A 23,073-nucleotide genomic window follows, 5' to 3' on the forward strand; every position below is an offset into this window, starting at 1 on the left:
TTTCCTTCTCACAAGAACTTCATCAGTAGGTCCATTGAGGTCAGTGTTTAGCTACCCTGGCTTCACTTGAGAATTATCTAGGGAATTCTTTACAAGTCCTGAACTGGGTTCTCACCCCTAGAGATTCTGATTTCATTGGCCTGGTGTGATGCCTGGGAATTGGTAATGTTTAAAGCTCCCCAGGTATGAGCATGTTAGCAGCCAGCACTGAAGACCACTGATTCAAATTATTTGCGGGGAGTCAGTGGACGGGGGAGGACAGGGAGAGTGAGGGGAGGGAGGAATGGGAGCACTGGATGTGTAACTATCAGAAACCACGGGAAGCCCTGTAAAACCTGACCCTTCCAACACCTGGAAATCTCTAGAAGCCAGCTTGGCTGATTTCCTCCAGTACAAATGTTCAGCTGGCAGACTAGACAGATGGTTATTATTTATCCTTCCTGCTGTGTTAGAAAGAAAAAAAAAATAGCTCTGCCTTGGGGTTTCTCCACCGATTTTTACATGTGCAAATCATTAGCTTTTTATATGCTTATAGGTATTAAGAGGGAGACAGAGAAACTTAAAAAACACCAGGACGACTAGCATGTATTTTCTCCTAAAAGAAATTTCAGAAGTGCAGACAGTAAAGAGAAACTGAACTAGGACAAAGTCTAGATTCTAGACCTTATACTAAAAGGAATAATGCATATGAACAGCGCCCAGAAGAATGCCTGGCACATCCTACTTAATGTTAAATCCTCTTCTAGATATGCTTAAGGTCACATAATTATAACTAGAGGCCCAATGCACAAAATTCGTGCAAGGGGCTCGGCCCTCACAGCCCCGGCTTCATCTGGAAGGTCATTCGGCTGTCCAGCCTAATTAGCATATTATGCTCTTATTATTATAGATAACACAACAACAAATAACAAGTCCTGTTTTGAGCATCTTCCCCATGTAAGGCAATTTTTAAAAATCCCCACGTTACTGCAAATTGCTGATATCATTCCCTTTTCACAAATGACAAAATTAAAATCCGAAAGCTTGTAAAGGGAAGAAGCAGAACTAGCATTCGGGTCTGACACCGAAATCCACCTTTCTGCCCTTATGCTATATACTGTTTCTAGAATCCCCTTAACTCTCTGACTCTATGATTCAGAATAATGTGAACCTCTTTTCATTTACAGGAAACAGAAAGCTTCCTTTACATTCTGGTTGAAATAAGCAGGGGCCATTGCTACTAAGTGATGACGAGTTCCCATGACAACTTAAGTTTTCAGCAGATGAAATTAGACCTGCCTGGAAGAGGCAGGCCTAACTGGCTGTCATCAAGATCCTCATTAAGTTTTACTCTATATGGCGGCTGGGCTAAGTATGGGAGGATACAGAAATACAGAGAAAACTCCTTCTCTTCTAGGGTCTGAAAAGGAATTAGAGAAACAGAACTATATATTTAGTGATTTTATTTATCAAACTCCAAATTAAGGCACAAGGTTATTCACTTAGTCAACAAGCATGCATTGAGTCCTTATTCTAATGCTGAGTGCTGGGGCTTCAGAGAAGATTATGAAATCGAATTGTTTTCTCCATCAAGAAACTAAGGGAGAAGATTCTTAATGATTTTCAGGTGTGGTGTGAAAAGTCTAACAAATGGCTTTTTAATCTGGTGGGTGAATTTATTTATATAAACATCCTTAGATAGGTAATTCTATTAATTAACGTTTAGTGAACACTGGCTATGCTCCAGGTATTTGCTTTATCTTTTCTAGTTCATTTAATTTTCACAGTCACCTCTAGGTGGCATTCTCCACATTTTACAGAAGTCGCAATTGAGACACAAAGAGGTCAAGTAACTTGACCAAGGTCATGCAGCCAGTAGAGAAAGGAGTCAGAACTATTGAAAAGCTAGAGGCCCAGTGCACGGCATTCATGCACTCAGGGGGGTCCCTCAGCCTGGCCTGTGCCCTCTCACAGTCCAGGAGCCTTCAGGGAATGTCCGACTGACAGCTTAAGGGAGAAGGCCTAAGCCGTCAGTCGGACATCCTTAGCGCTGCCACGGAGGTGGGAGAGGCTCCAGCAACTGCTGCTGCACTTGCCAGCTGTGAGCTCGTCTTCTGGTGCACTGACCACCAGGGGGCAGCTCCTGCATTGAGCATCTGCCCCCTGGTGATCAGTGTGTGTCATAGCGACCAGTTGTTCTGCTGTTAGGTCAATATGCATATTAGCCTTTTATTATAAAGGATAGTGAAACCCAACTCAGAAGCAGTATGTATTTCTTAATGGCATATTTCAGTGGTTCTCAACCTGTGGGTCACAACCCCTTTGGGGGTCGAACGACCCTTTCACAGGGGTCGCCTAAGACCATCGGAAAACACACACACACATATATATAATTACATATTGTTTTTGTGATTAATCACTATGCTTTAATTATGTTCAATTTGTAACAATGAAAATACATCCTGCATATCAGATATTTACATTAAAATTCATAACAGTAGCAAAATTTCAGTTATGAAGTAGCAACGAAAATAATTTTATGGTTGGGGGTCACCACAACATGAGGAACTATATTAAAGGGCATTGGGAAGGTTGAGAACCACTGGCATATTTGAATCTGCATTACATACTGGAGTTGAAGCAACCAGAAATCTGGACTGTGTGGTCATCGCACAGATTTGTAAAAGAAATCAGTCTCAAGTCTGATGAAAGGTATAAGTGATGAATGAGGAATACTCACAATAACTCTTAGATGGTTTTAGTAGAAGGTCTTTGTGTCTTTTTCCTGAATCTTAATGAAATTTCTTCTATCCATGAAGACAGCCAACTGAGCAACCTGTAGAATCCCTGGGTTAAGGATGCTACTCAAACATCTTCCTGCACAGGATCTCTGACCACTGAAAGGAGCAAGGAAGGGAGAAGACAAAGGTTTTACCTGAACTTCAGGCACACACCTGTGTGGAGGGAGAGTCAGAAGTGCCTGCTTCTGTATTAAGAGACAGGACCACTCCCCAGACTGTAAAAGCCCTCCTGACTCAGGGTGGTTCAGGCTATTGAACGCTCTGTACCATGTGCACCCCACTATCACCTTTGCCTGGAAACTCCTACTCACACTTCAGGTCCCCAGTTTAAGTGTCACTTCCTCCAAGAAGCTTTCTTTGATCCTCTAACACTCACACATACCCCAAAATAAGTTTAAATATTTTTACATTCTCCTGTGTTGTGTTTATGATAGTTGGTAATGAAATGATCATTTTGAGTAGTTATGTAGCATCTGCCTCCCTTTTGAGAGCTCCATCAGGCCAGGAATCGGCCTTTCTTACCCACCAGCATATCCCCACCACCCAACAGAGTGCCAGCCATATAGCAGAGCCTCAACATCTTCTTTGCCTGGGAGCATGTGTGTATGTATTAAAATGAAAAGACCAAACTAAACCCTTCCATTTTCTATTTCTTGTCCAGGGAAGGAAGGAAAGGAAACCCCTGCCACCGCAGTACAGGCTGAAGTTCCTGAGATGTCTCAGGGCAAAACCGAACATATGGTACGCACCTGTGTGTATGCAGCTCGGGGAGGGCTTCACCGGTCCTTCCCCTTCTGGTCTCTGATGCGGGGTGGGGCCCTCCCTTCTGGGTTTTTTATTTCCACCCAATGCCTTGATGTCAGACTATCTTTGACTTTGAGACTCTCCTCCAGCAAAGAAGGGAAGCAGAACTCCTAGAGTGTGGGCTGGTCCCTGTCCTAGCCAGCATGCATGCAGAGACCTCATCACCACTTGGTGACAGGCGTGCCATCTGCCCCAAGAAACTGGACCTGTAGCACGTGCACAGGTGTCCCTCCAAAGCCTGTGACCCATCCACCAGCTGCCATCAAAATAAAGGGTGGTCAGGAGACCTATTTTAACATTTTCAGCCCAGCTTCCAGAAACGGAGGGTGACCTTCTCGCCAGACATCACATTTTAAAATATAATGGGTTCTTTCTTTGCTTTAAAAAAAAAAATCTGGCAAGCAGTAAAAATCTGTTTTAATATCCCCAGCACTTAGCCAGGAGGAGATGCAGACAGAATTGAAAACCAGCCTGAGTTTTTCTGTTGTTGTTGTTTTTAAAATGCCCGGATTAGAACATAATTCATCTTAAAATGACGGGAGGCCTCTTCATGCACTTCACACTTTGAAATATTTTAGAAAAATAGTATCCATTTTGGCAAGCCACTTGCCATGCAGGAAACAGCAGCAAATGCTTTCTCCTTGAGTGTTAAGTCTGTTGTGAATAAGATTATGAAAAATAGACTTTGCTCTTTTATTTTGCCTCTTTTGGAGGGTTTTGCTGCAGCTCTGCAATAATTGATTCTTCTCACATCCCTGTATCAACAGAATTCAGAAAGGGAAATTGAAGCGGAGGTTTGGTAAAGCAACTTTCTTATTGCCCCAAATAAAATCACTCACTCATTCACTGATTCATCCAGTAAGCATGTCTTAAGAACCATGTTCCAGCCACTAACCAGACCTTGCAGGCATATAAGTGACTATGCCACAGGCCCAGTCTCCAGTTCTCTGGCGGAAGCGAGAGATACTCTAATAACTATTATAACAGCCCACAGTAAGAGCTATAGTGGATAAAGGAGCTGCAAAGAACTGCCCCTCACCCAGCTGCCAGGGAAGGCTTCCCACAAGTAGTGAAATAAGACTCCTGTCTTGAAGGATGAGTAGGAGGAGCCCAACCTATCAATGCATAAGTGGCAAGAGGGAACAGCATGTATAAGGCATAAAACAACCTCATTTTTCTCTGGTTCTATGTGGCTGGAGAAAAAATATGAATAAGTAGGACTGAAAGAAGATAGCAAGAGCAAGAACTTGAATGGTCTTGTGTGCCGAGCAAGGAATTTGGCCTTCATTTAGATGCAATGGGACCAAAACAGTATAAGATGTGTGAGTGAGTGAGTTGAGCTTAATTTGGGTCCATACAAATTTACCCTTTCCCTGTCTTTAGTGGTCAAACAGAATGTTGAACTATCTAAAGAAATATAAAGTTATTTAAAATCAGTTTCTCACCTCCAAGGATCTCTTTGGATCCTCTAAATATCCACCAAGCTGTATACAAATGTGCTTTTACCTGGGTAGATAATCTAAAGCTTCCTTCAGATTTCTAAATTGACCCAAAGCTCTAACAAGTATAAGACTCACTTACCACGCAATTTTCTTTATGTAGCTTGCAGCTTTTCCAAAAATTGATTTTATTAAAGTGGATTTTTTAAAAAATGTATTTTATTGATTTTTTACAGAGAGGAAGGGAGAGGGATAGAGAGTTAGAAACATCGATGAGAGAGAAACATCGATCAGCTGCCTCCTGCACACTCCCCACTGGGGATGTGCCCGCAAACAAGGTACATGCCCTTGACCAGAATCGAACCTGGGACCCTTCAGTCCCCAGGCTGACGCTCTATCCAGTGAGCCAAACTGGCTAGGACTAAAGTGGAGTTTTTAATATTAATCTCTTAAAAATTTACTGGTTGCTGATCATCCATATGGGTTCAATTTCATATCATTCTGTTATTTCAAATGAAGCAATTCTTCACATCCCCAGCAGCAGCTGAATCCACATTTGTTAACAAACTCAAAACTTGGCTTCTTATTGCAATTACTATTGTTTAGAGCTATTGGATTTTTTTCATAGCTTATAAGTGAGAAGTTTGAAACAAAGGTACAATATTGGAAAAACTCAGGTATTTGAAAGTTGGGGGGAAGCACAGATGTTATACACAAGTTAGAGGCATACTTCTATGGCAAATTAGTTAAGATTATTTGGGTTGCAATTATGAGAATCAACTCTACCAACATTATTTATTGGATGAATAGAGAAGCATATTATGCTCCCTAAAGTTAGAAGGTAACAATGAACTAAAATCAGGTTCTTAAACATTATCATAACTTCCTTTATCTTTTCTCTCTTCTCTTCTGTCAACTCTATATCTCTCTTATCTATCTATCTGTCTATCTATCTATCTATCTATCTATCTATCTATTTATATCTATCTATCTATTGATCTATCTATCATCTATATCTCAACTGACCAGCTTTTGCTCATTTCCAGTACACAGTGGAAAACCTGCTAGAGTACCTACCTCTCACCCAGAGATCTCCGTTTGTCTACCTCTCTGTCTTTACCTCTCACAAATATTTCCAATATCACTAATGTGTTTATTGATATATTTTATTTTAGATGCTCAGACCTATACTAAGTACTTAGATATATTTCGGTTCTCTCTACAACCATATAGAGAGCAGCAATTCCTGGAAAAGTGGAGCTGGGTAGATCAAAATATAACCTGCTCTCTACATGGTAGGTGACAGGATGGCCCCACTGAGACTTGTTTGTTCAGACTTGTTTTAAATTTATTCTTTAAAAAATCTTTATTTTATACTGAACATGGGGTTATATTACCAAGATGAACTAGACATAACCTCTACACCGTTGCTCTAGTTCTGTCTATCATTCAATGTAAGATCTTAGTAAGTCACTTCCACTCACCTCAACTTCCTTTGTTAAATGAATGAAATGGACAGAACTACAGGTGCTTTATGGCCTGTTATAATGAGCCCACTAGCCTAAGGTAATAGCACTGTTGTTTCAACCACTCTTTGTCAAGAAACTCACATTCATGATCCAGAGGTTTCCCCATCAAGATGTTGTAACCATTTCCTGAAGCCCTTGTCCTTTTGGTGCCACTAATATGAAGACTAAAACATCATGAAAAGGCTCAGCCAGTTACAAAAACTTTGTTTTGTGTAAATCAGAAATGCAAACCAAATAAAAGTCATGATTTCACCCTTCTCCTTGAAAACACACACACACACTCAGATAGTAGTTTACGTCCAACAAGACTTGGCAGATATGGTCCTATGGCACTGAGGATTTGAAACTCATCCTCCTACTTTTATAAAGCCAGACCTTGCAATAAATCATACTAGTTGTGTGGCCTCGTCTCTGGCCAAAAGACTGGAGGCGCTCTGGGTGGTGAATGTGCTGCCAGTGAGATGCTTGTGTGTTTTTTGGTAGAAGTCTCCCAAAGAGGAGCTGCAGCCAGAAAACCTTCCTGCTGAGATGTCAGCCCCCAAAGATCCCCTGAGCTCTTTGGCAATCAGACCAGTCTCACAGCCATTTGTGAGTCCAGTGATGGAGAACAAATCTGAAGAATGTGAGATGTGGATTGACAGGTTCAGGAAGCTAGAAAATGCCCTCTACCTGTGTGATCTGAGTAATACAGGTGAGTGTGTGAAGCTGATATACCTTTCTCTTCATGTTCTAGTCTGAAAGTGGACACATCTTTTTTCACTTCTTAAAAAATACAATTTCCATATAAACCTAATGCTTGGTGCTGTGCTGAGCACAATCAAGAAATATAAAGATGAATCAAGACATGAATGAATCCCCCACCAGGCTACTTGCAGTTTCCTTGTGTCCCTGATCTTCCCTCCACTCTACTACCTGAGTCTATAATCCAATCTCATTCTCCTAAATAAAATACTTCAGCATGCCTGCTGACAGGCTAACTCCACACTTCTTAGCAAGGCAAAACCTAGGTCCTATCCACCTGACTGATGAGTCTCTTCTCATTCAATTGTTATTCTTTCAGCATATCTTACCCAGTCATAATGAATAACTTGCCTTCCTCAGACTTGCCTTGCTTTGTCCTAAAGCCTGCCTTTTCTAACCCTCCATCTGATCTGTTTCCCTCCTTTCTACCTAACCCACCGCCTGACACCTCCCATCTTTTCCACCTGACTACTTAATACCTATAAATCTTATATGTTGGAACTAAAGCTCTATTCCTCGGAGACTTCCCTGATTTCCCCAGACAGACCTAGGCAAACCTTTGTCTGGTCTCTCAGAGTTCTTTAATATACATTATCATATTGGACATAGAGTATTTTTTATGTTTAGTCTAAGGGCTTAGTACTATCTCACCAGTAGATTACATTACCTTTTTACCCCAGCACCTTGCACAATTCTGTTTAACATAATTTTGAGGCAGCAAATAAATGCATGAATGTACACAAATAACTAAATCCAAGATGGAAGGTGCTAAATGCCATTAGAATGTGCTATGTGGGTATTCAGAGAAAGGACAATTCCTTCCTAGTGAAGTAATCAAGGACTGGATCATAATGTGAAATGGATCATTAAGATAAAAGAATGAAATACGGCGTCCTTCCTGGCAAAGGTGCAAGTTGGCCAAGCAAAGTATTATGTGTAAAGCTCAATGCAAGGAGGTTTGGGTAGAATATAGGTGCTATTAAGAATAGTAATTGAATGTCAACTATAAATTAAAACAAAAAATAAATATATAACTTAAAAATAAAATAATAAAAATTTTAAAGAAGAATATTAACTGATAGAGGTGGAAATATGGGATGGGACCAGATCTAGGAAGCTCTTAAATGCTGGACCAGAGAATTTGAACTTAATGAAAGGACAGTGAGTAGTTTCTAAGCAGGTGGGTATGTGATAAAGTTGTATTTCATAAAGATCCTCGATGGTGTGAATGAATAAAGAAGATGAAAGCAGGAAAAAGGGAACAGAGGCCATTGCAATGTCCAAGTGAGAGAATGAATTCCAGAATTCAGAGACTTGGGGAATGGAAAGGAGGGAGATTATGAAAAAGCACATGGACTGAAACTGTTGTATTTAATCACATATTGTGGTTCATGAAGAGTTAGTGTATGATATGTGGAATCTAAAAACATTGAACTCAAAGAAATAGAGATTATAATTGTGGTTGCTAAAGAAAATGGGGAGACATTGGTCAAAGAGTGCAAACTTTCAGTTATAAGATCAATAAGTTCAGAGGATCTAATATGTAGGGTGGTGATTAAACAATACTCTTTGTATACTTGAAAATTGGTATGAGAGTACAGTTTTTATGCTCTCACCATAACAGTATCAACAACAATGAAATGGTGATTATGTGAAGTAAAAGTTGTTTTAACTAATCTTATTGTGGTAAACATAATATATACATGTATCAAATCATCACATTGTACATCCTAAATTCACACACTGTTATATTTCAATAAAACTGAAAGTAATTAATTTTTAAAGAGTTAGTATACACATCAGTACTCCCTAGAAGTAATTATACAACAATGTCAATGCCTGTCTTTTCATTCTCTCTTTTTCTTTTTGTTTCATTTTGTTTTGAATTTCCAAAGGAAATAAAATATATACCACATGAAGTATAACTACCCTCCATCACCCAAGGACTTTTAATAATTATAACAAAGAAAGGAAAAGATAAAAATTTCCAACGAAAATTTATTTAGCTGAATCAGAAAATCATTTATTAAGCATTTTTTATGAGACCAGCACTGTGCTTGAGGCTGGAATGGGAGGGAAACAAGAAAGAATGAGACATGGTCTCTGACCTCAATAGGCATTTAAGTAAGAAGGTAAGACACAGAGACTAGCAATAGTTTGGTACCATCTTTAAAAAAAAAAAAAAAAAACAGCATATAGTAGATTATTACAAGTAAAGACACAAATAAGAGTTAAAGAATCCAAAGGACAGTGAGAAAGATGAACAGAAACTCATTGTCTAATGTGAGCTAGGGTACTCAGAGAGGGCTCAATGCAAAAGAGAGCTTGAGATTAGCCTGAGGAGCAGTCGACTTTGGATAAGTGGGTAGGGCATTCCAAGTTTGAAACCATCTTCCCCAAAGTTTGGAGGTTGGAATGAAGTGTGGCAAAGGGAGTGAACAGGTCAGAACTCGAGACTCATGTTGTTTGAATAGTGAAGTTGAGACACTATTATGAATCCTGAGAGCTAGGGTGGGGCTTCATTCTCTACCCAGTGTTCAGCAAAGGTTCACCCAGAGGAGAACACAAGGAAAGCTGAGATAGATCATTTAGGGAAGTTACTGGAGAAAAGGAGATTAAAAGATTATTGAAATAATCATTACTCTAGGTACTCAGACCAGTACTGTGAGAGTGGTGATGAGTTACAAACAAAAATGAAACAAAATTAAACAGAAAACTGAATAGAAATAAAAGACATTTTCAAAGAAACAAATGCTGACTTACGATGATGGATGATGGATCATAAACTTAGTTGCTAAGAGACTCCCCAAAGACCAGGACCTTTCTCATGCTTCTGAACTGTTCTGAGGAAAAACGGCATTTTGTTGACTTTGGAGGCAGATTCCAACAGATCTGAAATGCCTTTCTCATGGCCTCTTTACTATTTATGTCTGTTTCTCTGTTTCTATGAAATTCAGTAGTTCCTCAATAGCCAAGGAATGTGTCAGGCAGATCTGGAAACATCTATTACTATCTTTAATTAGGAAAGAGGATTAACTGAAGTCATTTTGTTGGCATATTAACCCCAGTATTTAGCAAACCACCACTGCCCCATTCTAGACACTGAGCAGATGATACCTATTTTGCCCACTGATGAATCACTGTTCTTTATTATGTGCAAGGAAATATGTAGGCCAGGGTGTCCTCCATTCAGGATGAAGGCAGACCATCCATCATCAAATTGGCGTTTCTGGGAACCTACTTTGTGCTTATTTTCTAATGGGGGTTGTCAAGAAAATACCCTTGAGTAGAAGGAATAAGAAATGACTGGATAACTGGTCATATTTTCTAAAGAAGGAAAGGAAGTTGAGATAAATGTTGGGATGAATGGTAGATTTGGAATTTTCCCAGTGAAATAAAGACTGGGTGAAAAGTATTTTAGAGTTCAAAGTGACAGAATGCAATGAGAGCCCTCAAGGACATTCTCTGGGTGGGTCTAGACTAGTCGTGAGCAAACTATGGCCCATGGGCCGGATCCGGCCCGTTTGAAATGAATAAAACTAAAAAAAAAAAATACCATACCCTTTTATGTAATGACTAGGGGCCCGGTGCACGAAATTCGTGCACTGGGTGTCGGGGTGGGGGGGAGTGTCCCTCAGCCCAGCCTGCCCCCTCTCACATACTGGGAGCCCTCAGGCGTTGACCCCCATCACCCTCCAATCGCAGGATCAGCCCCTTGCTCAGGCCTGACGCCTCTGACAGAGGTGTCAGGCCTGGGCAGGGGACCCTCATTTCCCCCCATCACTGGTTCTGCCCCCAGCCCAGGCCTGATGCCTCTGGCCCAGGCATCAGGCCTGGGCAGGGGACCCCCAGACCCCTCCGATTGCTGGCTCTGCCCCTTGCCCAGGCCTGATGCCTCGGCCAGAGGCGTAGACCCCCATCACCCTCTGATCACCTGATTGGCCCCTTGCCCAGGCCTGACGCCTCCACCAGAGGTGCCAGGCTTGGACAGGGGACCCCATCTCCCCCTGATCACTGGCTCTGGCCCCCACCCAGGCCTGAGGCCTCTGGCCCAGGAATCATGCCTGGGCAGGGGACCCCCATCTCCCTCTGATCGCTTGGTCCACTCCCCGCCCAAGCCTGATGCCTCTGACCCAGGCTTCAGGCCTGGGCAAGGGGACCATCATATCCCCCCAATCCCCGGCTCCGCCCCCCACCCAGGCCTGATGCCTTGGCCAGAGGAGTTGACCCTCATCACCCTCCGATCACCAATCACTGGATCGGCCCCTTGACCAGGCCTGAGGCCTCCGGCAGAGGTGTCAGGCCTGGGCAGGGGACCCCCAGCTCCCCGCGGTTGCAGGCTCCGCCCCTGCCCAGGCCTAACTCCTCTGGCTGAGGCGTCCGGCTCGGGCAGCGGGGACCCGCAGCTGCAGCGGCCCCACAATCGTGGGCTCCGCTTTAGGCCCAGGCAAGGGACCCCTAGCTCCCGGGACTGCCAGCTTCGACCGTGTCCAGCTCCCATCGCTGGCTCCACCCCTACTTCCTGCTATCACTGGCCAGGGCGGTAAAGGAGCCTGATTCTCCAATCATGGCTGGGGGGCAGGGCAAAGGCGGCCCCAGTGCCGCCTTTGCCCTGCCCCCCAGCTCTTAGCTCCCCCCTGGGTTTCCGATCACTGTCAGTGGCAGGGGGCTTCTTCCTGCTTTCCCTTTCGCCTCCCTGCATTGTGCCTACATATGCAAATTAACCGCCATCTTGTTGGCAGTTAACTGCCAATCTTAGTTGGCAGTTAACTGCCAATCATAGTTGGCAGTTAATTTGCATATAGCCCTGATTAGCCAATGAAAAGGGTATCGTCGTACGTCAATTACCATTTTTCTCTTTTATTAGTGTAGATGTTTACTTTGAATTTATATTAGTTCACACAAACACTCCATCCATGCTTTTGTTCCGGCCCTCTGGTCCAGTTTAAGAACCCATTGTGGCCCTCGAGTAAAAAGTTTGCCCACCCCGGTCTAGACTTTACATGCACTGCCTCACTAACTCCTCATATCAACCACATGTTGAAGGAATTAGTGTCCTTATTATGGAGAAGAAAGCCTAGTTCAAGGTAGAAGTTGAACCATACTTCAAATCCAGATCTATTGGACTTCCCAATACACCAAACTTCCATGATATACCAGAAAGGACATGAGTTACTTTTGTTGCTTTGTTGACTTTTACCAAAAAAAACCTAGATTCAAGTTCAGATGTTACCAATTTCTGAGTCCTGAAAGCCAATCACTTATATTATGTGAGCCTTTTCCTCCATTATAAAAGAGGACAGATAATGATAAAATGTACTTCCCAGATTTGAGAAAGAATCACATGAGATCTGAACGTTCTTTGTGAACTATAGAATGAAGTGGATGCTAAGGAGGTTCTTATTATTTCTTTCATTTTGATTCTGGTGGGAGAAGGACCAGCTTTCTATCACTAAGGTGGATTGTAAGGGTTATTTTAGGCAGCTGCTGTGGGCAGCCCCTAATGACTGTAAATCAGACAGATACAAATTCCAGTCAGTGGACTTTTTTTCTAATCCTCACCTGAGGATATGTTTTGTTTTGTTTTTTAATTGGTTTTTAGAGACAGAGGGAGGGAGGGAGGGAAGGAGGGGGAGAGAGAGAGAGAGAGAGAGAGAGAGAGAGAGAGAGAGAGAGAGAGAAATATTGATGTGATAGAGAAACACTGAACAGTTGCTTCCTCTACGCTCCGACCAGAGAACGAACCCACAAACTAGGTATGTGCCCTGACCAGGAATCAAACTTGAAACATTTGGGGGTATGGAACCACACTCCAACCAACCACTCAACCAAGGCAGGCAATGGACTTTTGACAGTAGGGAGCCCCTACCAATGGTAAAGCTTATAAAATAGTAGAAAATGTGCCCTCCCACACACACACACAGTAGTGGTGATTCCTAAATATGCTAACATTATTTTAAATTTTTAATTAAAATATACACTGAAGTGTATATGGATATATATTTTTAATTATTTCTTTTTATTAAAATAATTCTTATATATTTGAAACAATGTGGATGTTACAATTGCTATCATTATTCTCTGGTATTAACTGCATTAATGAGTGCTTACTAGTTCTGGGCCTTTTGCTAAGCACTTGCTATTTTACTGATTTTTTTATACAATTTTATTATCCCTATTTTAAAGTCAAAGAAACCACAGCTCAAAAGGTTAAAGCACTTTTCCCAGGCAGACACTTACTCCAAAGACAGGGTATGAGAAAGTGTCCTGAGGGATCAATTCCAGGCCAGATCAACAGCAGCCAGCTAATCCAGAGATCTGCAGAGATGCCCTTGGCCAACATCAAAGAAAAAGATTTCTGCAGAGGAAAGGACCAACATTCTAATAGAAGAGATAGACAATAAACAAATCTGAATAGGATAGAAACAAACAAACAAGGATAGGATGGGCAGGATATAGAATAGGACTGGACAACAGAACAGAAGTGGAAGGAATAAATCACATTAGGACCACATGTCTGTATTCCACTGATAAAAACACCCATTGGATGGGAGCTCAGAGGGGCACATCTTGCTTAACAGTCCTTACACATTCCAATACGAACAGTATTTGGTAACTTACACAGACATGACAGGCATCCACTAGACGTCTCTCTCATGGCCTGGCAGTGGCTTTTGATAAATTATCAGGGGACCACCTCTGGAGTCTTTGAGAAAGAATTTTACAATCATTTACTACAGTCTGCACAAGTACAGCAAAGTAGTAAAGCAACGTCTAAGGGATGTATCTTTCATCCCTATATTTAAAATCTTCTCATTTATACCACTAGCATAGAGCTTCACAATCAAGGAACATATCCAGGAAAAAATATGAGCCTGATTAGAAACACTGTCCTTCCCCTAATTCTATAATCTAGAGGAGTGATTTAATGCATGGACCCGAGCAACCTTGGACAATTGACTTGCCATCTCCACGTCTGTTTTTCACTCCGTAAAATGGGTTCTCATTGGGATTGAATGAATTGTTATTGGTAAAATGCTTGTAGGGGTGCCTGAAACATGGTGAATCCTATCTAATAAAGAGGAGATATGCTAATTGACCCTCATGCCATCGCAAAGATGGCGGCACCTACAGCCAATAAGGAGGGAATATGCTAATTGACTGCCCCGCCTTCAAAGATGGTGGCACCCACAGCTAATAAGGAGGGAATATGCTAAGTGACTACCACACCCTCAAAGATGGCAGTGCCCACAGCCACAAAATGGCCGGCAGGGGAGGGCAGTTGTGGGCCATCAGGCCAGTAGGGAAGGGCAGTTGGGGGTGACCAGGCCAGCAGGGGAGGGCAGTTGGGGCAGCCAGGCCTGCAGGGGAGGGCAGTTGGGGGTAACCGGGCCAGCAGGGGAGGGCAATTGGGGGTGATCAGGCTGGCAGGGGTGCAGTTAGGCATCAATCAGGCTGGCAGGAGAGTGGTTAGGGGGTGATTAGGCTGGAAGGCAGAAGCGGTTAGGGGCAATCAGGCAGGCAGGCAGTCGAGTGGTTGGGAGCCAGCAGTCTTGGATTGTGAGAAGGATGTCTGACAACCAGCAGTCGGACATCCCCCGAGGGGGTCCCAGATTGGAGAGGGTGCAGGCTGGGCTGAGGGACACCCTCCCCCCCAGTGCACAAATTTCATGCATCAGGCCTCTAGTTTATATACAAGTATCAGCCATTATTGTTATTGTTTTTGCACTTTAGTTAATTTTTTGCATATCTTTTAGCTCCAACTGGTTGGAAGTTTCCTGAGGTAATAGACCACCTTTATAAACCTTTCATATTCCCAACCACAGTGTCTGACATATGTAAGTTCACAATTAGGGGCATATGAATGAGTTGTTGGTCTTGGCTGATGGAATGTTCTACACTTAAACTCTTTGCAACTATTGAAACCTACCTAACCTTACCATGGGAAACACGTTGGCACCGGTATATACAACATGTGGATACCAGAGTAAATCCTATAATGATAAACATCGCCATCTCTGTTAGACAGATTCAGACTCTGAGCCACAAGGAGTTATGTGGTTTACCTGTGATTACACAGCAAGCTGAAAGGAGTCACAACAAATACATTTCCAGAAAGGCATAAAAATGTGCTTTTTGAATCCTGCATGTTTAGGTATATGTTTAGATTAGTGGCCCAGTGCACGAAATTAGTGCACATTAAAAGGGAATTAATTAGAGGAAATATTTTAATATTGCTTTTGCCCTTTCTCTATAATATAAGTGTCAGAGATGAAAGAAAATTAGTAAAGTGTACATGAAAATCTCCCTCCTGTCAGAGTCTTGGATGTGCCATGGGACCTAGAGTTAAGTTTCCACCCACCTGAGTATGCCTCCAAATCACGCAAGACCCAGACCCAGCCAGCCCCACCCCCATAAAGCCCCACAGGGTGGGGGGTGCAGCTTCAGGTCACCTATCAAGCCCCACTGGGCGGGGAGCATGGCCTCAGGTCCCCCAGCACAGCTTCAGGTTCCCTGGCCTGATGCCGGGACCAGGGGCATGGCCTCAGGTCCCCTGGCCCCAGTGCCAGGGCGGGAGGCGCAGCCTCAGGTCCCCTGGCCCAGCCTCTGGTCCCCCAGCCCCGGGAACAAGGGCGCGAGGGTGTGATGACCATTTGCGTATTAGCTCTTTATTATATAGGATACTAAACCGATAAAAATAAACCAGAACAATTAAAAACTCTTTTTAGCAAACACCCCATCTAATTCAAAACTTGGCTTTTTAAGTTTTATGGCTACAAAGAACATGCTTAAATTGCTTTAGAATCTATCTACAGATTTTACTGGCACCCCCATCTCCTCTCCCCAAAGTCACCCTAAAAATCCTCCTGGCATCTATGATGCATACCTGGACTAGAAATATCTTTTAAAGGTGTCACTTGATCTTTAAGTAGCTTAAAGTTACAAAATATTAGTATTTCATGGTTACTCCAAAGTCATTCAAGCTAATACATTTTGTATTCTTTTTTGTTTTCTCCATCCTCTTTTAAAAACGTCCCACCAACCCCACCTTATAACAGGAGTCCTGGAGAAGGAACGAGCCAGGCGCCTCATTCACAACTACAACCTCATTTACAACCTGTCCCTGAGCCCTCGGAAAATTGACCAGGCCTTGAGGAGATTCCGTTCCGGAGAAAATATGCTCTTGGAACCAGCACTCCGGTACTTAAAGGAGCTATGATAACAAGCCCATATTGTGAGAACAGATGTTTCCTTTATCTCCCTTTTTACCCGCACACGTGTTGATCCCCAGCCGGAGTGTAGTGGTGGAGGCAGGCACTGTCAGGGTGCAGGCCGATGCAGCTAATGTAGATGCTTTGGACTTGGCCTTGGTTTCTGGCTGTGATGCTCGCTTATAAGCAGCTCAAAGTGATCCGAGAAAGTCAGGTTTTCTCTTCTGAGGTGGCAAGAATCCAACTTCTTAAAATCCCCTTCTATTCTAATAAAGCTTATTATGAATATTACATATTTTTTTCTACATTGCCGATCAAGCTGTGTTTTTGCAAACCCTGCATTTTCATATCGTAAAAAACAGGCTAGATGTTGTCAATTCCCCAGAATGCCTGTCACATAATAGATCTAAATACATCGTTGTTGGATAAGTTACTGTTCTGGAAAAGATTTCCACATTATAGGAAAAATAAAACTATTAACAATATATTATCTTACTACTAAGAAGTAGAATTCCAACTGAGGTTTTCTGAACAAGCCCAGTGTTTTCTCTAGTACTAGATAATGTTACACTGTCTACAGGGATGTTTTCCCAGAGTACTGGGTAGAAGTTTTGAGGAGGTACTCCTGAGACAAAGAATTCTAGAAATAGGAAGCATTTTCTTCACTTCTTTTGGCAGAAACATCAAGTAAAACTTTCCAGCAATTTTCAGTTCTTCTATCATTAACATCCCCCCACCCTCAACTCAGCACCTCCCACACCAACACACACAGACCACAGGTAGCACGAGCTCACTGATGAACACTGGTCCAGGACTTCAGATACAAATGTGTTCCCAGGACCATCATTAATGCCGAGTGACCTGGATCCTGGTTTTCTCATCTGCATGGACAAGTTGGGTTTAAGGGAAAAAGCAAACAGAAAGCTCTCTGAGTACCCTCTTTTATCCATCGTATACAGCAGGTGTCTCATAAAGTCTTTTAAACAAAACCTTATGAACAAAATAATTTGGATCCACTAACATAAATGACCTCTAAGGGCCCTTTGGTCTAACTTGCTTTCATTTCTATAATCCTCGAGTTGCCCAGAGAAATGCTTCTGGAGACAGACTGATCACCTCTCTAACATTCTAGAACTCTTCGACCTACTAGCTGCCTTTTAGGCCAGAGAAGTAAGTCAACAGATGTGACTTTCTCATGCTAAAAATACCAAATAAGGAAAATTAGAATGTTAGATCAAACAATTCAACATGCACAGGGCAACTACTGTGCACTAGGAACTTGACATATTTTGTTTCACTCAACTCTGACAATGCAATAAGGCAGTTCTTACAGCTCCATTTCACAGATGAGGAAACAGAGCCATCAGGTCAGGCCCAACCCAACATCTTTGGGTTGGGCCTGACCTGATGATAATTGGCCAGATGTATAGGGCATTTTTGAAAGCACTGGTCACATGATTCTTAATATACATCTCTGTGGGGGAATGGATTGGGAAAGGAATTGAGGTAAAGGAAGGCCCTGAACATGAAGCTGGGGTTATCAGACTAAATCATAAGGTCCTGAAGGGCAATGATTATACCTGGCTCAATTCTTATTTCCAGCATCTAGTATAGCTCCCAATAGATGAGAACCTCAGCACCCACCAAGTCAGACAACTGGAGGGGACTTCATTGACATAGCATGAAAGGTGTCGCAGACCTAGGTGACTACAGATGGTACATACCCTGTACTTCTGTCATGTTGATTGGCTCTCCCTGAGCTTCAGTTTTTCCATCTGTAAAGTGGAAGTAATCTTATCTTTACAGAGGAGTGTTATAAACCTTGAAGGCCATGTCGTTTAAACAATTCCTTGCACATGGTAGAGATGGACCTTTCTTATGTCCCTTCCGTTAGCTGCTGAGCATCAGGAAGCTTGAACAACAGTCTGTGTGAGATGGCATATAGAGGTGAAGTTTCTGCTACAGAAAAATAAATTTTGAAATATATCTGCCTTCTAGAGCTAAGTGGTCATTGCTCTTAGATCAACTCCTATCTGAGAATATCCACTACTTTACCCAACATCTGTTGCATGTGTTTGTGTGTCTGTGCACAGACATACAAGACTTGCTCTTTGCAGAAGTACATATTCATTAGTTTTTTTCTAAGTAAACACTAGAAGAACAAAAATTCCACTTTAGTCATAGAGAAAAGTTTAGATATCAAGTTGACAATGTAGAGGTTAAATCAACAAACCAAACCCCTGGACACAAACAGGAAAATGCTATGAGGTCATCACACTTCAAAATATTGTGATCTCTATGCTAGGAGTTCTCCATGGTTTGCTTATGAAAAAACCTTTTATTTCTCTCTCTCTTTCTTCTCAGATCAGTGGTGTTTTGTATACTCCTCATGGCTGTGTCATTGTGAATTTCTAACAAACACAGTAGAGGGTGTCTGTGGTCTTGACCAACTTTCTCTAGCCAAATCTTTCCAAGTGAGTGCCTGTGTTCAGTGGACTGATTAATTTCCTATACGCTCTGGAGATACATGGTGTCACCTGTGTCTTCCCCAAATGTTTGAAAGCCTCAGCTTCTGAAGACAGAAAGAGCACTGAAGACAGGCGCTGGGACTCCCTAGCTGGGCAGACACTTTCCCAGATGTGTGATGCTGAGCAATTCACTGTTTACTCTCGTGGTAAGGAGATCATGCTTCCAAATTGCCCAGCATTATTCCTGGTGCATAGACATGCTCCATAAAGGGAAATTGGCTTAGTACTTTACTCTTAGACAGATTTTGATTTACCCTATTCAATAGGCCAAATCATTAGTTGTCTTTTTGGGTACAGACACCTTCCAAGCCCACAGTTGGCTCACTGATAATGGGATGCTGATAAACTATATCCTCCACATTCCTGTTCCTCATTCTCTCACCTGCACTTGTCTTCACTATAACCCAGCTAGGTTGGTATTATTATGCCCATTGTACAGATGAGAAACTGAGACTTAAGGTGATAAATGTACTTGCCTAAGGACTTACAGCACGGGAGGGACTAAGCAAGGGTTAGAATCCAGTGCACACTTCAATAGTGCTCTCTGGGTCACAGTAAGAGCAAATAACCCACAGATTTCTCTTTACTATGTGAGGTCTGTCTCCCTAACAAGTCTCAAGGTTACTCCAAGCCAGGACCAAGGTCTTGCTCACTTTTGTCCCCAGCACAGAACCCAGATTCACCAGTAAGTGGGCACCTGGAAAACATCTGTTGAATGGAGCTCTCACATAAACATTTTGAAAACTCCACAGCTTTCACCCTCTTCTAGTTCTCCCAACCTCATGACTGCCTTCTGGGGACTGGAATAAAGGGTGTTTTCAGAATGCTTGACGTGGTTTGTTCACACAAGCAGAAGTACAACTGTACGGAGCACACTGTCCAAAAGGTTTGCTAAGTGCTCACTGACTCTTCAAAGGAATTTCCCAAGATTATTAAGAGAAACAATAACAGAGTTTGATATTCTAATTGGGATCAGAAATTGGACAGCTTTGGAGCTGGTCAGAGAACTGTGAAGCTCTAAACACAAATGCCTTTCTTCTCTCCCTCTCCTCGCTCCCCCACCCCTCTTGTTAGAGCCTTTCAGCTACAGTTCCAAGGCTCCTTAGCAACAAAGGCGGGGTTCCCAGAGCTGGGGTGCCTCAGGAATGCCAGCCGTTCCCCTCATTAGCATTCAGAGGCCCTCATCTGCCTGCACAATTGGCTGAGGGACTGTGCAAAAGGCCAAGCAGCTTGGGGGAGGACCAGCATTTAGCGTGGCTTGTTGGGAAATGGGAAGCCTCCACAAAGAGTTTCCAAACAAAAGGCATCAATATTATTTGTGGAGACATCAGACTGCCTGGGGCACAATATGGCTCTGGCAGGGCCACATGCTCTCTCCCCAAGTTCTGTGTGAAGGCTTGGTTGGGCCTCCCCAGACATATCTTGGCCCTGAATGCCAATGTGTTGAAAGGTCTCCCTCCTCCTCCGCTCTCTCCTTCCCAGTCTCTCCTCAGACTCAGTTTATCCAGGTTGGACAATGGGTTGACTCTGTCAGTGGGAATGCCCAGGGGACAGGTGTTGATAGAGGGTAAATGGTCAGATGGTAGAACAATTGTGAACAGATGGCTCTGCTGGGAATGGATTCCAGAATAATTCAGAAGCAGATTGAACTCTGACAAAGACTCATCTGATGGAAAGCAATTGGCACCTTGTACCAAGCCCTTGCTCAAAACACTCATCCTGCTCCCCACACAATCTTCAACAGCGCCAGGAGGGGATGGGTACCCAGATTCTGTCTCACAGGAATTACAAAACACTAATCAGTAGGCCACTTCCTAGAAGATGCCAACCAGCAAAGCTATTTCTCAACAGTCTCATGGCAACAACCCTATGCAGAGTTTCCTTCAGCCTTCCTAGGTTTGAACACATTCAGATGTGGGCCTCATTACTGGTAATCATTTTCCTCTCTAGGCAGCTCCAGCTCCAATTTGTTTTGCTAAAATTGATCTCTCTTTTAATTCACTCGCTACCCTTCCTTGTGGCCAAAGAGAATGTAAAGTTTGATCAATAATTGCAACAATGATTGTAGAAACCCTGGACCTTCTAGACATCAGGGAGAGAGAGACAGAGGGAGAGAACTTTCCTCTAGAAGTGACTTGAGTTGGGGAGGAGGCATTCTCTTGTGTGCATGTCTGCCTCAGTGTCCAAATTCCCCCTTTTTATAAGGACAGCAGTCATATTAAATTGGAGCCCACCATAATGGCCTCATTTTAGTTTGATGACTTCTGTACAGATCCTGGTTGAAGATAAGGCCACATTCTGAGGTACTGGGAGTTAGGACTCCAATGTATCATTTATGGGGGGATACAATTCAGCCCATAATAACAAGTACGTAAATAATTGTCTGTGTGTGATAAGTATGTGTTCCTATATTTTCCCTGGGAAGAAGGAGGGAACAATGAGAATTAAATGTCTTTACCTGAGTGGATTAGCAAGGGTTCCCTGAAGGAGAAGACATTGTGCTCACCCTGGGGTACTGAGATAGATTTTTCCAGGTGAATAAAGAGAAATGATGTTACCAGGAAAGGAAAGAGCATGTCCAAGCCACATCTAATCTCTTCTCCACCTCACTGTTTTTCAAGATTTGCTATCCTCTCCTCCCAACACACACACACACACACACACACACACACACACACACACACACACACACCCTAGGTTGTATAGACTCTTCTCTCACCTTCATAGGCCAGGATTTGGGATTCTATTCCTCATTAAGGGTGCTGTCCTCCAGAGACTATTGGACTCAGGGCTCCAGGGATGCTGAGAGCAGTCCCAGGTGAGCAGAATATTACCTCTAACAGTCACAAGACTAGAAATCCAATCCCCTATTTAATGATGAGTGACTGCCAACAACTGAAGGTATGACTTTCCCTTGAAATTGGTTGGTAATGTCACAGGAACGTCCAGTGGCCTAACCCTAAAGGGTAGGAATTCTGGCTCCCCTCTCTGATATATTATAATGTTTTCAAAATAACTATTGTCCAAAAATGTGTCTTCTCCCTAGGAGATACTTCCCTACCTCATTGATACCAGTGGCTTAACCTGTGACTTTTCACTCTTCTCCCACTGAGAGAATTGTCAGCACCATCTTGTCAACCCCAATCACTTACTCGGGTCATTAAAGTTGGGTTAGAAGAAACATGTCCCTCCTAACAATAGCTTAAAAAGATATTGTGGGGTTCTTCTATGTTCTCTTTTTCTTCAACCACAAGCCAGCAGTCTCTCAGAGAGCAGCGTAGGACCTGGAGTAAAGGCAACATGGAGCAGAGCAGAAATCAACATTTTATATATATACTAGGGGCCCAGTGCACAAATTTGTGCATGGGTGGGGTCCCTCAGCCTGGCCGGTGATTGGGACCAATGAGAGCCAATCAGGGTTGGCCAGCAGAAAGGAAGGACATCAGAAGGTTGGCTGGCTGCAGGAGGTTGGCTATGGGAGCACATTGACCACCAGAGGGCAGCTCCTGCATTGAGCATCTGCCTCCTGGTGGTCAGTGTGCAACATAGCAACTGGTCGGCCAGTTGTTTGGTCATTCGGTCATTTGGTCGCTTAGACTTTATATATATAAACTTTTAGCACAAACAAAAATGAAGCCACTAAGAATTTGGGATTGTTTGTTACCATGGCAACACTTGCCTAAACTGACTGCTTCACCCTGGCAAGTAATAGGAAAAGTGAAATAACTACCAATAATAGCCCTTGGAACTCAGCTGTGTAAAATTGCATATCCAGACTCTTCTAGTTTTCTCTCTTCTGCTCAGTCACGGAACCTTTCCTTCAGACACTAGAGCAGAGATTGTTAGCTGTCCACCAAAATTTGTATTCCCTGACCCATAATGGGGAGTTCAAAGTGAAAAGTAGCCATTTTGCAGAGACTACATTTTCCCGCACTCCTTGCAACTAGACACAACTTTGTGAATATCACCAGTGAAATAAAACGGAAATCAGATAGGTTACTTTGTGGCTGGATATTTTAAACAGCAACTCTTTGTCCCTC

General features: G+C 42.9%; 1 protein-coding gene across 1 annotated transcript in view; it reads left to right on the top strand.

Annotated features, from left to right (window-relative positions):
* C3H1orf87 (chromosome 3 C1orf87 homolog) overlaps window positions 1–16,729 on the top strand; it is a 77,162-nt gene extending 60,433 nt beyond the window's left edge. Inside the window, exons 9-11 of the mRNA XM_059686089.1 lie at window positions 3,442–3,521; window positions 7,036–7,243; window positions 16,353–16,729. Coding sequence (XP_059542072.1) covers window positions 3,442–3,521; window positions 7,036–7,243; window positions 16,353–16,513 — 449 coding nt within the window. The 3' untranslated portion in view covers window positions 16,514–16,729. The remainder of the gene's footprint in view (window positions 1–3,441; window positions 3,522–7,035; window positions 7,244–16,352) is intronic.
* Window positions 16,730–23,073: the final 6,344 nt, after the last annotated feature.

This window comes from Myotis daubentonii, chromosome 3 (assembly GCF_963259705.1).
Source record: "Myotis daubentonii chromosome 3, mMyoDau2.1, whole genome shotgun sequence".
NCBI classification, from domain to species: domain Eukaryota; kingdom Metazoa; phylum Chordata; class Mammalia; order Chiroptera; family Vespertilionidae; genus Myotis; species Myotis daubentonii.